The sequence below is a fragment of the Petromyzon marinus genome, chromosome 18, assembly GCF_048934315.1.
Source record: "Petromyzon marinus isolate PM22_M1 ecotype Great Lakes invasive population chromosome 18, UKy_Petmar_22M1.pri1.0, whole genome shotgun sequence".
NCBI classification, from domain to species: domain Eukaryota; kingdom Metazoa; phylum Chordata; class Hyperoartia; order Petromyzontiformes; family Petromyzontidae; genus Petromyzon; species Petromyzon marinus.
Window position 1 is genome coordinate 5,726,727 of NC_133684.1, and position 14,806 is coordinate 5,741,532.

At 53.2% G+C, this 14,806-nt stretch overlaps 1 protein-coding gene across 1 annotated transcript in view; it reads right to left on the minus strand.

Annotated features, from left to right (window-relative positions):
- Positions 1–14,526, minus strand: part of GALNTL6 (polypeptide N-acetylgalactosaminyltransferase like 6) — a 234,861-nt gene extending 220,335 nt beyond the window's left edge. Inside the window, exon 1 of the mRNA XM_032956615.2 lies at positions 12,840–14,526. Within this exon, the coding sequence (XP_032812506.1) occupies positions 12,840–12,980 (141 nt within the window). The 5' untranslated portion in view covers positions 12,981–14,526. The remainder of the gene's footprint in view (positions 1–12,839) is intronic.
- Between the last annotated feature and the right edge of the window lie 280 nt (positions 14,527–14,806).

A 14,806-nucleotide genomic window follows, 5' to 3' on the forward strand; every position in this document is an offset into this window, starting at 1 on the left:
CAGGAGACAGCAAGGCAGTACAGAAATTTGGTTTCCTGTCATGTGCCGGTGACTCTTCTCGAACGGTGTACCGGCTCTCGAGATGGAGTTTCATCCAGCAAAACCGCCGCACTCAATGAAGAGACCAGACAGAGCCCCCTTCGTTAGCAAAATAAAGGCGCAGCCCTGCAATTGCTAGTTTAGGGCGCTGCTGGCAGAAGAGCCTCAACGAGAGGAAGCTCTGGAGAGCGCCTGCTCACTCACACGCGACTGCCTGGTGTCTTGAAAGTGGTGGGTGTACCCACACTTTATCGCACCACGCGCGATCTACTTACCCCAACGACTGAACGACGCTAAAGAAGTTCAAGGTACGTACATGCAAACTGTGTGGTTGTACCCATTTCTACTGTGATTGATAATATTTCACTTCTTTTTTTTTATTTCGCATCACATCCGGACGATAAATTAAAAAAAAATCATCTTTTTTTTTTTTCAGACAAAGAGCTGAAGCGGCCGTGTGGATGACGGATGGGGGCATTTCTCCGGGACCCATCAGTGGCTCATCACCGATGTCTCCTGTAGGCATGCTCGTGCGCTGGATTCTGTCTCTTAACCAGCCTGTCAAACATGACCCAGTAACCCTCTCAATTCACGCTGCAAATTGCTCTCTATCTCTCTCTATCTCTGCCCTGCCTACAGACCAAGGTTCTTTTTTTTCAGAGAGAGGGAGACAAAATAATTTCGATTTACTATTTTTTTTCTCTCCTCCCTTTGGACCTCCTCCTGCACCCAGCTCACCCCCCCCCCCCTGCCCAGCCCCTTCCGTTCATACCAACAACGCGCACAAGCAAGTATCTAATTTGGCAGCGTTTGAAACGTTTGCCAAACGGGCCGGATACTATTTTTGAAAGCTGATTAAAGAGAAAGCGGTAAGGGCCGGTGGGGACGGGTGGGTGGTGGGTGAAAATAATAATTACAGAACGTTTATCATTATTATTGTTCTGTGTTTTTTTCCCCCGAACATTCTGTGTGGCGCTAATACGACACAGACGTGCCCGTTAACCCCCCCACCCACCATACCCCCCCCCCTCTCCTCGTCCCTCTGACCCCCCGACCTTGTCGACTCTCGGAAGCTAAGCAAGGAGAGGGCAGGTCAGCCTGGCGCAACGTACTTCCGATGGAAGGCCTGCCCCGGGAGACAACCAAGCGTTGTAATGATCGAACTCAGATCTGATCGGTCGGCGGCAGTAGCGCAGCGATGGATACGCTCGAATCCATCTGTGTGGCGCCTTTTTAAGCGCTGTCGTCCTGGGGCGTGCGAGTTCACGCAGGCGACCGAAGACCTACCGCAAGCCCAACACGTGCAAACCGCACGAGCCAAACACGTCTGAACGCAGGACCCCTTCTGGGGGGTTGACCTTGAGACCGAGCGAGGCTTCGGGCCTGCGGGGGCACACACATTGAGTTGTTCACCTCTTCCCGTACGCGTGACGGTGTTTCCTCCGAGTTCTCCACTTTACTGCCACGTGAGGCCAAACACCAAGGCAGCAGGGCCCTCGTGAAAAATAGTCTCAAGACTTGGGCATTCTTGGGTATAATAATAGGGGCACTATTATTATTCCACGGTGCTTGCGTTCCAAGGGCCCTTGTAAATCTCCACAGACGACAGTACGAAAACAAAACAGCACATGTCAAAAAAAGGACTTATTTGCGTACTGGACTACTGAGGTAACTTCGACGAACTGAGCACGTAACGCCCGGAACATAAGCAAGAATTCGGCCTCATCACGGGAATGAAAACAGATCCACCGCGGTTATTTTTAACGACCAATTTTAATGACTCCAACGCTGGAAGAAAATGATGTGGCGCTTGCTTTTGTTGATTAGTGTCCTTGGCGGCTGAATGCCAAAGCGGTTTTATTTAGCGTAGTTTATTGATTTTTTTTTGCGTTCTTTCTCTCGCTCTCTTCGTTGTGGCACCGTGCCCCGTGTGTGTTCTTGTGCCTCAAAGTAGGACACCCACTCCGTCAACGCCAGCCAGCACGGGACACCCTGACACCTCGCAGTACCGGGCATCAACGGCATCGTGCGAACAAAGCAGCCAGACAGGGCAGGTGTCCATTCTGTAAATGTGATTCGTGACAAAAGGTATTTATCTCACAATTTAATTACGTGCGCTAAGACAACGTAGACAATGAGCGGATGGACATCGTAAAGCACGACGGGTAACTTCGGCTACCGACCAGAAAATCACCACCTCGCCGATGATGACGAGATTAAATTAACTTGCGGTCGACTTTGATAACTCGGCAACTTTTCCGAATACACAATTAACATCCGTATGTAATGTTATTACATAAACATACCAATGCTGATTTATCAACTAGACCTTTTAAACATATACGGCTTAAATTTAAGAGCCAGAACAATGTTTTAGCTGTGTCTGTGAAAATATCTAGGCATTAGCACACCACATTAAGTATGCCTCTCGCTATGGTTTGTGGCTGCAACTAGCGAAGTGCTTATTCCGTCTACTAGCGACCTGGGAAATATTCTGTAAAAAAAAATGTTTAGCCTGCCCTGTAACAATCCGAGAGGTTAATTACACCAAACTATAACGATCTCAGCAAAACGCACACTTCCTACAAGCTGCAGAGAAATACGGAAACGCAGTCGATTTAAAATATATAAAGCCCACCGCTTTTGCGATTGGCATCGGCAGTCAATGCATTTGCAAAGGAGCCAGTTTCTGTTCAGTTGGTAGTTCAATGCCCCAAAAATACCTGGTAAACATTTGCAGAAACCAAGGTTCAAGTGCTTCCGCCATTGTGCTCCCACCTTGCTCTCTCCCGACGCCGTTTCAGGTTGTGCCACGCATTGTCCGGCACAGCGTCCAACGTTTCGTGCCGAGAGCTTCTTAGGGTCGCCGAATCGCTCCGTGCACTACCCCTAAAATAACATCGGAGAGAAGATCCACGGACTTTCTCTCACGGGAGAGGCACTTCCCCGGAAGAAGAAGAAGAATGAAGAATAAGACGAAGAATAAGAAGACGAAGAAGAAGACAATGGTCAGGAGGAAAACATATGTAGGTTGGAAACCAATAGGAGTCATGCATTCAAGTTGTCTTCAGTGACAAAGGAAGGAATCGCAGCATTAACTGCATGTCAAGATGACATCGCCATTCTTGAGCACATGCTGCACTGCGGCCTGTTATGCACCACAACCTCAAGGGGAGACCCGAGTCGGTAGACCAACAGAAGCAGAAACGCGAACATTCAAAGCCTGCTGGCATTGCTGTTCATTGCTGCTCTCGCCTTCGAAGGCACACTCTTGCGAATGTGAAATATTCGGCAGCGGTTTACCAACAGCGGGTGCAGCGGATGTTCGAGGAACATTGCGGCGTCACGAGCAAAAGTGGGACGAATTGGTTTACCGGTGCCGAGGCGCAAACCCACAGTTTGGAAGAAATATCCACAACTTAAGTATAATAACGGAAACATTGTATTGTCCGTGGATACTGAAATTGCTCCGATCACACTTCCAAAAAAAAAGTTACATCCATTGTGCTCCCTGACCTGGTGAAATAAATATACGGTGTGACGCAAGGCAGGTTGATTTGATGCTCGTTTAGAGCAGATGAAGCTAATGGATGCGGCGCGAAGGAGAGAAGGCCCCCCGAGTTGAGAACGGTTTTCGAAAAATACGTAACAATCCACTCTATTTAACATGTAACATAACATCGCATCTCATAACGAGATAACCAGTTTACTTTCAAACATCACCGCATTAACATTCCGCAAGAACCGTTGAGTTTCTCGCGATTTCTTTCACTTTCCACATGGCTGCAAGGACTATAATTTTACCAAGAGCCAAACAATCGCCAAATTCAAATGTCCTGTTTGGCTCTATTGTTATTTCACGGTTTTTTTGTTTGTTGAGGAAACATAGAAACGGGTTTTTTTTTTCTTTCCTTAATACAGCTGCAGTGTCGATAATAAAACAGCATGGGTTTGCACCCTGCTTTGAAAACCACCCCAACCACTCCTCTCTCTCTCGACCCCCCCCCCCCCCCCCACTACATCACTCGAGTACAAAGGCATGCCAAACACAGCTGCTATTTTTCCTGCACACTCCTCGTGTTTGCAACAACGAAAAAACCACACACACACCCCGTCACACGCGGACGCGAGCGAGCGAACGAACGCCCCGGTGGGCAGGCACAGGACAGAGGCAAAGATCCCCCGTATAGCCTTCACCGACTTTTGGTGAAAGTGCTGTTAGCGGGCACCTATGAAGTTCGGCACGGCACACGATGGGGGGTGCGTGGCTAACAGCAACACGCCCGGCCGCCTTTGTCTCCCCAGTGCTGACGATGTTTACTCCGCACCGCACCAGGTAACTCATTTGAGGCCGAGTCGATCTCGGCGGAGGGCAGCACGATCGGCTCAGATAATCGTCACTGGTGTTGGTGGTGCGGTGATTAGTGGGAGTCGAACTTGGGTGGCCAAATTTGTAGCGCAGCGCAGCTGTAACCGACCTACGCGACCGCTCCCCCCCCCACACACCGCATCCCCAACGCACAGATTCACACAACGCATACAACGTGCACAAAACGCGCGTGCACGCACAAAAAGTAAGCACTGTAAGGACTCCCTGGAGATGACGATTGGCGTGGCGGCTGCGGCGTTGGCTGCGTCAACCCGTGCACTTGCCAAACACGGCGGTCGTCGACGTGCCAAGCACCCCCCCCCCCCCTCCTCTCCCCACCAACCCCTTCAACCCCCCCCACCACCACCACCACCACACACCAGTACAATGAATACCGCCGAGCGCACAGACATCCACGGCGGAGTCGCGTCCGAGAGCGAGCGAGCGAGCGACTTTGCGGGTGGCGTCTCGACTCAAAAACGCCCGCGACGCGAACCCGACGCGGCCCGGGCCCCGCAACGTCTCTGAGTGGGGTGGAGGGGGGGGGACACACGGGAGGGAGAAAATCACCGATAGACACGGAGGGAGAATATCACCGCTAGACCGGGAGAATGTTTTCGTTGCCGCTGATGAGGGGAGAGCGCTCGCGTATCAAGCTGGAGGTGTCGGCAGGACCGAGTAACAAAAAAACAAAACAAAAACCCGGATGGTGCGCGCACGCGTGGGCATATACTTGGGCGCGCCGCCGAGATCGTAATTACCGCTGTGTGCGTTATGCAGCAACTACGGGGGGGGAGGGGGCATCAAAGCAGGAGGTGCTCTTTTGAATGCACAGCGCGTGCGTGGATGGGTTGGGGGTTGGAAGCGTGTGTGGTCTGGCGGGTGCGTGGGGGTTGATGGGTGCGTGGGGGTTGGTGGGTACGTGGGGGTGGTGGGTGCGTGGGGTTGGTGGGTGCGTGGGGTTGGTGGGTTGGTGGGTGCGTGGGGTTTGTGGGTGCGTGGGGGTTGGTGGGTGCGTGGGGGTTGGTGGGTGCGTGGGGTTGGTGGGTGCGTGGGGTTGGTGGGTGCGTGGTGTTGGTGGGTGCGTGGGGTTGGTGGGTGCGTGGGGTTGGTGGGTGCGTGGGGTTGGTTGGTGCGTGGGGGTTGGTGGGTGCGTGGGGGTGGTGGGTGCGTGGGGTTGGTGGGTGCGTGGGGTTGGTGGGTGCGTGGTGTTGGTGGGTGCGTGGGGGTTGGTGGGTGCGTGGGGTTGGTGGGTGCGTGGGGTTGGTTGGTGCGTGGGGGTTGGTGGGTGCGTGGGGGTTGGTGGGTGCGTGGGTTTGTTGGTGGGTGCGTGGGTTTGTTGGTTGGTGCGTGGGGTTGGTGGGTGCGTGGGGTTGGTTGGTGCGTGGGGTTGGTGGGTGCGTGGGGTTGGTTGGTGCGTGGGGTTGGTGGGTGCGTGGGGTTGGTTGGTGCGTGGGGTTGGTTGGTGCGTGGGGGTTGGTGGGTGCGTGGGTTTGTTGGTGGGTGCGTGGGTTTGTTGGTTGGTGCGTGGCGTTGGTTGGTGCGTGGGGGTTAGTGGGTGCGTGGACTGGTGGATTTGTATGTGGTTATGCATGGGAAAGCTGGTGGTTGTGCAGATTATTTGGTGGAGGCATGGGTGGGTGAGTGAGTTGATCGTCATAAAGTGGGCAAGTACACGATTATTGGTGTGCTGGCGCGTGTGTGGTTGGGGAGCGGTAGGTAGTGTAACGGTTAGCGCGCTGCTCTACGAACCTGGCAAACCGAGTTGGATTCCCGCTTACGGCCAACACTAGTAACGCTTTTTCTGAACCGGTCCTGGGCCTCCCTTAGGTCGACTCAGCCTCAAATGAGTACCTGGTGCGATGTGTAAACATCGCCACTAGGGAGACAAAGACGGCCGGGCGTGGTGTTGGCCACCCACCCCATCGTGTGCTGTGCCGGTCTTCATAGATGTTCGCTAACAGCACTTGCCCCTACGGCCTGTTAAGGCTATACGGGGGATCTTTGTTTTCGCCTTTTTTGTGTTTGGGTGAGTGCAAGTGTGAGGTCAGCTTGGTGGGTGCCCGGTGTGGATGAGTGCGTGGGTTGACAGGTGAGCGGCTGGCATGTGCCTCGGTGGGTGGCACAACTTTACACAGCCCCCCACTCATCCCCGCTTGTCAAGTGGCATTTGTGGAGTGACAGGGCACGCTGACGTTTCTAAAGTCTCGATAGCGTAACGTGACGCACCCAGAGAAACAGCTTCACATGAGCCGAGCTTTGTATCCCTAGCGACCGTAACCGACACTGAACCTGGCAACCTGGTGTTCAATTCCCGACCACGGCCAAATTCAGTGGCGAGTGATATCTCAACGCGGTGGAATGATTAAACGGCAGCTCCCATGACTGAATCGGCACGGGGAGGGCCCTCATCCAACAGTGGAGTGACACGGAGCTCTCTCCGAACATGTACAGAGAACGTTTCATTCAGCGCATGCGTGCCAGCGCTTGGCTCTTAACATAATTCCGTTTTGCATGAAAGTAAGCTACGCGCGGGGCTTAATTATTCATGAAAATGTTCTGGGAACTTGCTATCCTGGACACCCCCATTCCACCCTTCAGCACCATCTCCTTTCTCCCCAACAATAACGCTGGGAGGGGAGTGGGCAGAGACTAGGGGGGGACGGGGGGGATATTTAGGGTTTAAATTAAATCCCTGGTTGTGCGGCATCCACCGAAACACGTGCACGATCTGCGACTGAAGACGTGGCGATATTCTCACCCCCCGTGCGTCTGCGTTACAGCAGTTTGCTAAACTCAATCAGGGCCACAACAATGTCCACGTGAGAGACGGAGAGAGCGAGGGAGGGAAAGAGGAGAAAAATGCCAGACCGTTACAATTTTGGCAGACCAAGGCATTTATTAGCGACTAAGAGTAATGTGACCAAAGCCATGAATTATCTGCAGGAATAAAATCGGAAAAAGATAAACCCCACATTATGTTCGCAAAAATATTTGGCCAACTTTTTATCAGTGAAGTTTATTAAAAAACATGTTTTTATTACTTTAGATCTCTTTGTCAATCCACTGCTGGATAAAAGCATTTCCATGCCGTGTTTATGATAGGGGTTGTTTGACCAGACTTCACCACGCTCATCAGTGTGGGTTGGTGAAGGGCGTTCTGAACCCAGGATCCCGTTCAGGTGGTCACTGAACAGTGAGTGATGTAAGCCGTGACCAGGAATCTAACTCAGGTATACAGCTTCACAGCACAGTGGGCTCACTACTGCGCCACCGCTCCCCAGCCCCCCTCATCTTGGTATACAGTACACCATCAAAGTAAAATCACTTAAGGCGTTGTAGAGTTTGTCATTATCCACGTGATCCACCAACCCTTGCATTTGCAGCATCGCTGAGAGTCAAAGTGTGGTTCATCGGCCCTACCCTGGTACAAGGAATTCAGAATATTGATTTATACTGGAGGAATCCGATGAGCTATAAAGCTCTTATTAATTAAAAGGAGGCATCCTTATACCCAATGCCCCCCTCCCCCCGCCTTTCTCCGTAGCCTTGCACCTGTGGACCCCTCTGGCCGGTGAACCTTGGTGCAGTTGCACCGCCTGCACACTCGATCGCTGCTGTGCCACCACGCACCAGCAAGGGGATTACAATCTCACGGCAGAGCGATGGGGATGAAGTCAAGGGCGGAAAGACCCGGGGACTCGGGGCTGTGACGAGTGGGAGAATGGGGATAGTGGTGGGGGTGCTGCAGGGGTGGGGGTGTTATAGGGGATGGGGTGCTATAGAGGTGGGACGCTGTAGGGGTTGGAGTGGGGGCGCTATAGGGGGTGGGATGCTATAGAGGTGGGGCGCTGTAGGAGTTGGGGTGGGCGCGCTATATGGGGTGGGATGCTAGAGAGGTGGGTCGCTGTAGGGGTTGGGGTGTGGGTGCTATAGGGGGTGGGGGTGCTGTAGGAGGTTGGGTGCTGTAGGGTTTGGGGTGCTATAGTGGTGGGGTTGCTGTAGGAGTGGGGTTGCTGTAGGGGCGGAGGTGCTGTAGGGGTGAGTGGGCGGGGAGACGGTGTCGGCTTGCGTGATAATATCTCCTGGCAACACTCACGCACCCTCCCACGAGGCCCGTCTGAGCTAACTGTGTGCACCAACGTGTGCGCGTGTGTGTGTGTCTAACATCTGCGTGCGTGTGTACGTGTGCTGTGTACACATCACCGATGCGAGACAAAGCCGAGGCGGGACGTGGTTCTGGCCAAACCACTTTCCACTTGCGCCGTGCCGGACTTCGAAGTTGCTCGCCAACAGCACTTAACCCCTAACAGTCTCTTTAAAGGTTATACGGGGATCTTTGTATAAATGTGTGCACCGCGGCTACATCTCTGCTCTGACATACAAACGAGTGATGCTGTCAAACGACCACACACGTGTACCGACTGCTTGAGCAACATGGGTGTACTCCACAGGCCCATCATCACCCTTCCCACTTACACGTGACACTTCTCTGCTCTATTAAACTTTAAAAGATACGCGAGTACGTGTCACGTCAGTGGCGCACAGGCACAAATAACACAGACTCATCAAACACATTCGTCAATGAACAATAATAACCTAATCGGAAACAAATACGTGCTCTGAAATAAGATTAATTATTGAACAATGACGGCGATGATGTTGACGAATCTCAAACAAACAACGCGTGTACACGTGGTTTAACACACGGGTGGAGGGTGGGGCATCATTTCCACAGCCAGTGCAGATGACACGTCTCCTCTGAACCAACATACGAATGATCTTGATGATGACAAAGCTTTCGTGACTGCAGGAATTCATATTCCTTTGGGTCTTTCGGTAAAGTCACGTCGATAGGTAAAACATTTTTTTACAAAAAAACTATGACTGATGACGAAACGTCGAAGTTTTTTTGTCTTTTTATTTTTTTTTGTAACTTATCTACGTGACTTTACCGAAAGGCCCAAAGAAGATGTTGATGATGTCAAACAAGAACAGGACAAAGATCCCCCGTGTAGCTTTCACAGACTTTTGGGGGGGGCAAGTGCTGTGAGTGAGCACCTCTGACGCTGAAGTCGAACACACACACACACCACGAGTCGACACCGCTTGCACACGTGGTTTAACGCACGAAACCCATCATCATCATCATCTGCACGCCTACTTCACAGATTACGATTGCAGGCTCTGCCGGCTGCCCTGTGGATGAACGCCCCCAAGTGAAGTTGTCTCGCCGCACATTCGTGAGCCCGCGCGAGCACATCACAAAGCCGTGCCCGTCTTGAGCGATCAGTCGCAGCAAGAGCAATCGTCGTGAACGCATTTATATGTACCTTCTTTCGCACCGCACGTAGCTAACCGTGCTAATCAGATGGTGCCGGCGAAGGAAAAAACAAACTAAACACACAAAGCAGTTTTAATGAAATGAGTTTGTAAATCTAGAGGACGTAAAAGTGTACAGCCCCAGCGGCTTCCTAATGTGGGAAGGAGCGTTCCAGACGGCCCCAGAATGTGTCTTCTGAAAGCGCCGCGCTATGCAGCACAATCGTGCCACACGCGCTGTAACAAATCATCACCGATGCAACTAAGAGAGAGGAATAATAATTTTAAAAACCCTCACCACATCATAATCGTATCACCCCACGTTGTGCGCGTATGGGATGAGACTCACTAATTCATAAGAATCAATTGAAATTGAGAAGAATTAAAATAATTTTAATCGCTATGATTGCTATCGACTCAGCGCAGCCTGGAAGCGTATTATTAAGTAATACACAACACATTGCAATTCCTTACAGATGAGTCACATGCTAAGTGGCTGATTACTGATCTATTACATAATTGCATACACCCCCGCCTATGATCTCTAATCCTGATGGGGTTCAACGACGACGACGTCGTCCCGCTGCACTATTTAAGACCGGAAGCAGGTGGATGGCTTCACCAGTCTAGCAAATCGCCCGATGATGTTGGATGTAATCACCAGCGAAACGGCGTACCCAAAAATTGTAAATGTTGTGGATCCACTCTTCAACACACCGGTGGCCTAAAGTAGTGAACTATTTGTGTCTTTTGCAACGTGACACTTTTTACTGATTGGCTGTGTCGGGTGGTGGAGGGTTACGGCACATAAATAACCCGATCTAACCCAAAAACCTTCATTATGAATAATACTGGCCGCGAAAGCCAACGTGTTAAACTGAGACTCACGAACGTGAACCGGTTTCAGTAGGCTGCTGTCGGTGCCACCTGCTGTGTGCAGGAATCCGCAGCATGGAACAGAAGAATACTGGATACTACTTTGCAGATACACCGTGATCGCAGGTGTGAGTACAATGCGTGTTATAAGCCAGCACGTGTCGTTGGTGTGTTGCGTAACCAGCACTGCGCGCATGTGTATTTGTGTGTACGCACGTACAACTGCTGTGTGGGTATATGACGGTGTACGTGTGCGCCGTGCGTGCCCTTAATAGGTGCTCGCTAACAGCACTTCCCCCTGTTAAGGCTATACGGGGGATCTTTGTCCGTGCTGTCTCCGTGCCTGTATCTGGTCTACCGTGCATGCATGTTTAGCAAGTGCGTAATATAATGCAAAGACAAAGATCACCCGTGTAGCCTGAACAGACTGTTGGGGCAAGTGCTGTTAGCGAGCAGCACCTATGAAGGCCAGCACGGCACACGAGGGGAGTGGGTGGCCAGCACCACGCCCGGCCGCCTTTGTCTCCCCAGTGGCGATGTTTTTACACGCCGCATCGGGTTACCCATTTGAGGCAGAGTCGATCTAGGGGAGGCCCAGGACCGGTTCAGATTCGTCACCGGTGTTGGCCGTGAGCGAGAATCGAACCCAGGACGCCAGGTTCGTAGCGCAGCGCGCTAACCGCTACACCGCCGCTCCCCACGACACACACCACAGCAAGCACAAAGCAGGCGCGTTTAATTGCGCACGTCTCTGTACGTGTGTACATCTGTTTGTGGGTAAACGTGTGTGTACATGCAGGAGTGAGTGATGCTCGTGTGCCGTTCCGGCCTTAATAGATGCTCGCAAACAGCACTTGCCCCAGCAGTTATCTCGGGCTATGAGGGGGATCTTTGTCTTTGCACGTGCGCGGCTTGCCGCCCCGGGTTCAACTCCCTGGCGCAACCTATAACTCTGAACAATGTCCAAGTGCAACATCTTCATCCCACCCCTCCCCCCCCCCCCGTTTTCCTGAGCCCTCCCTCTAGGTGAACTCGGCCTTAACCAGGCTACTTGACTACCTATTCTTGGTTCAATCGGTAAAGTCACGTAGAAGGGCAATAATAAAACATGAATCCCTGCAGTCACGAAAGCTTCAAATCGAAATTTACTTGACTACCTGTTGCTGTTGCGCGCGTGGCACAACCTCGGCAATGAGAAGACAAAATCAAGTCCGTGCGAGTGGGTGAGAGAGTGGGCGAGCGAGCGAGCGATGAGTTCGTGTTCAGCCGTGTTCTCGGGGTTCGGTGCAGCGATGAGCGCGCTTACACGCTGCGCTACGAACCCGGCGGACCCCTGAGGTTCGATTACCCCCCCCCCCCCTTTCCCCCCCGGTGACGATCGTTTTTGAACCGTTCCGAAGATCGAGTCGGCCTCGAATTGAGTCGCCCGGTGCGGTGTGCGACAAACGTCGCCACTCGGGAAGACGGAAGGTTGCTGGGCACCCCCCCCGCCTCGTGTGCCACCGTGTCGGCCTTCGTAGGTGCTCGCTAACAGCACTTGCCCCTACCTGTCTATTAAGGCTACACGGGGAATCTTTGCCTTTGTTGTATGTCTGTCGGTGCTACTCGCTAACAGCACTTCCCCCTACAGTCTGTTACAGGCTACACGGGGGGGGGGGGATGTTAATTGTGTTCACAGCACCAGAGTCGTGTCTCCATATCAACCTCACTCGGTGCTCACTAACACAACTTCCGCCAACGATATGCAAAACTGGTTTGGGTAGAGCATGCGACTTTACCGACTGTCGATCTAAATGACCCGTGCAACAGACTTAGAAAGCTGTACCCCATGCACCGCAATGAGGCTACGTGCAGCGAGTGCCACAATGTGAAATATAAACATAGCCACCAGCAACACTACTGACAACAACGCTTTTCCAACACCGTACCATGTTGTAATGTGTATCACCTAGCACTGGATAGCGCTTCGCAGCTCTCGTACAATGCGCGACTCTAAAAACACCGTGGCCAGCTGCAACTGCAGCAGCATCGGGCAGCAACAACTCCACGGAGCAAAGTTAAGCGGCCATTCATCACTTGCCTACGTACGCCAAAGTACTTTGTAAAGGTCCTGGCACCGGGCACGGAGCTCGCCTACAAACGCGGAATCTCAACATCAACAACAACAACAGCAGCGGCGGCAACAGCACACGAAGAAGAGCGATGACGCCGCGCGGGGTGCGCGTGGCCCTACCTGCAGGTGTCCTGGCATGTGCGGGATCTTCTCGAGCTGCCGCTCACGGAACAACGACCACAGGCCGATGTTGGGCGCGAACACGGCCACCAAGACGAAGAGCCCCGTGGCCTGCAGGATTCTCTTCTGTCTCCTCCTCATGGTGTCGTCTCAAGTGCTGTCTCAAAGTCGTTCCCTGCCTGTTCACTCTGAACTCCCCTCTCGCTGAACTCTCTCTCCCCTCTCTCCCGCTCCAAAGAATTAAGTCGCGAATGTTGTGTTGCTGCTGCTGCTGAGTGAGTGATGCTCCTCGAGTCTGGACAGACCGGTTGAGGATGGGGGGGGGGGAGGTTTGTTTTGAAGATTGTGCCGACGTGTCTCGAAGCAGGAAAGACAAACGCGGCTGGCCAGCCCGTGCCACACGAGCCACGTTTGCACTTTTCGTGTGAAGTTCAGCGGCAAGAGCGAGCGAGCGAACTTGGGAGGGAGGGAGGAAGAGCGACTTCCGCGATTGAGTCCGTCACGCCCGAAGTGGCATCCACGTGAAACGCAGCCCTCCCACTCACCACCGCCCCACACCCCACACTGGATGAGAGTTCCACTCGCGTCACAGACCTTATCTCATTGTCCTCTTTACTTCTTATCTACCATATGATTGGGATGAGTTAGGACGGATTCCCGATCAAATTAATGCTATCTCCCCCCCCGCCCGCCTTTCACGTGTCTTCGGTTAATCAGTTATTCATCGACGCCTTCAAGAGAGGTGAACGTGACACGTGGTCCTCTGCAACACCAACACCACCTCGCCTAAGCTGCCTCTCGTGAACGCCACACGAGTGGGGCGAGGGAAGAGCGCCAAGTTAACTTCGGACCGCTGCTTGCCGACGCTACCATCGCCACCACCACCGCCGCCGCCGTCATCCTCGTCGACGGAACGGCGCTGAAAGTCACTTTGACTCGAGGGGTCTTCGCGCCGCGAGCGTCGCACGAGGTGGAAGAGGGACGGGGGAAGCGTTCCCGACTTGACAATCAAACGAAGGAGAACGCCTCGCGAGCGCGCGGCTCTAGCTCGCCACGGGATTAATGGTGCGATGTCTAATTCAGTCGGAGTCTTTTATGATGATGATGCCGATGACGGATGGTGGTGATGTATGCGTGTGTGTGTGCGGTATGTGTGTGTGCGCACTGTCGGAATAGTTCGCTCCGAAAACCGAGGCGGCTAGCGAGAGAGATGATGATGTGCCAAACAGGAATGGATCTGCCTGTCTCTCTCTCTCCCTCCCTTGGCTGTCTCCGCGTCTCTCTGCGTATCTCGCTCGCTCTCTCTCGTCGGGAGCGCCTCACGCCATGTTGAAGGGATCGTGCCGAAACAGCGGTGGTTCCAACGCTTCCGTATACGCCAGCAGAGCGAGCTGGGCAGGGAGCGAGGGTGGGAGGGAGGCGGACAGACCGGGAGGGTGGGAGAGCGGAAAGGGATGGAGAGGTAGGCAGAGAGAGAGAGGGGGGGAAGGATGTGGGTGGAAGAGTGGGAGGGTAGAGAGAGAGAGAGAGGGATGGAGGTATGCAGGGAGGGAGCAAGAGAGAGAGAGAGCGAGCGATGGAAGGAAAACAGACAGGGTGGGAAGGAAGGGGAGAGTGAGGGTGAATAGATGGAATGCGGTGTGGTGGGGAAAATAGATGGAATGAGGGAGCGAGGGGATTGTGCAGCGAGGATGGGAGAGATGGAGGGAGGGAGATGGGCAGACGGGTGGGGGTGGGGCTTGAGAGAGGAGGGATGGAGAGAGGATCGGAGGTGAGATGGATGCAATGGGACAGCGGCTGCGAGCGGCAAATCGCTTCAACATGTTCAAGGCGACGATGGCGAGAGACGACAAACTCCGTGTGCATGGGGAGCCGCGGCGCCTGTCCCGCGCTACGTTCACCCCGCGACCTGAGTTCGATCCCTCCCCGGCCACGGCTAACATCGGTGACAAGTGGTGCTAGAACTT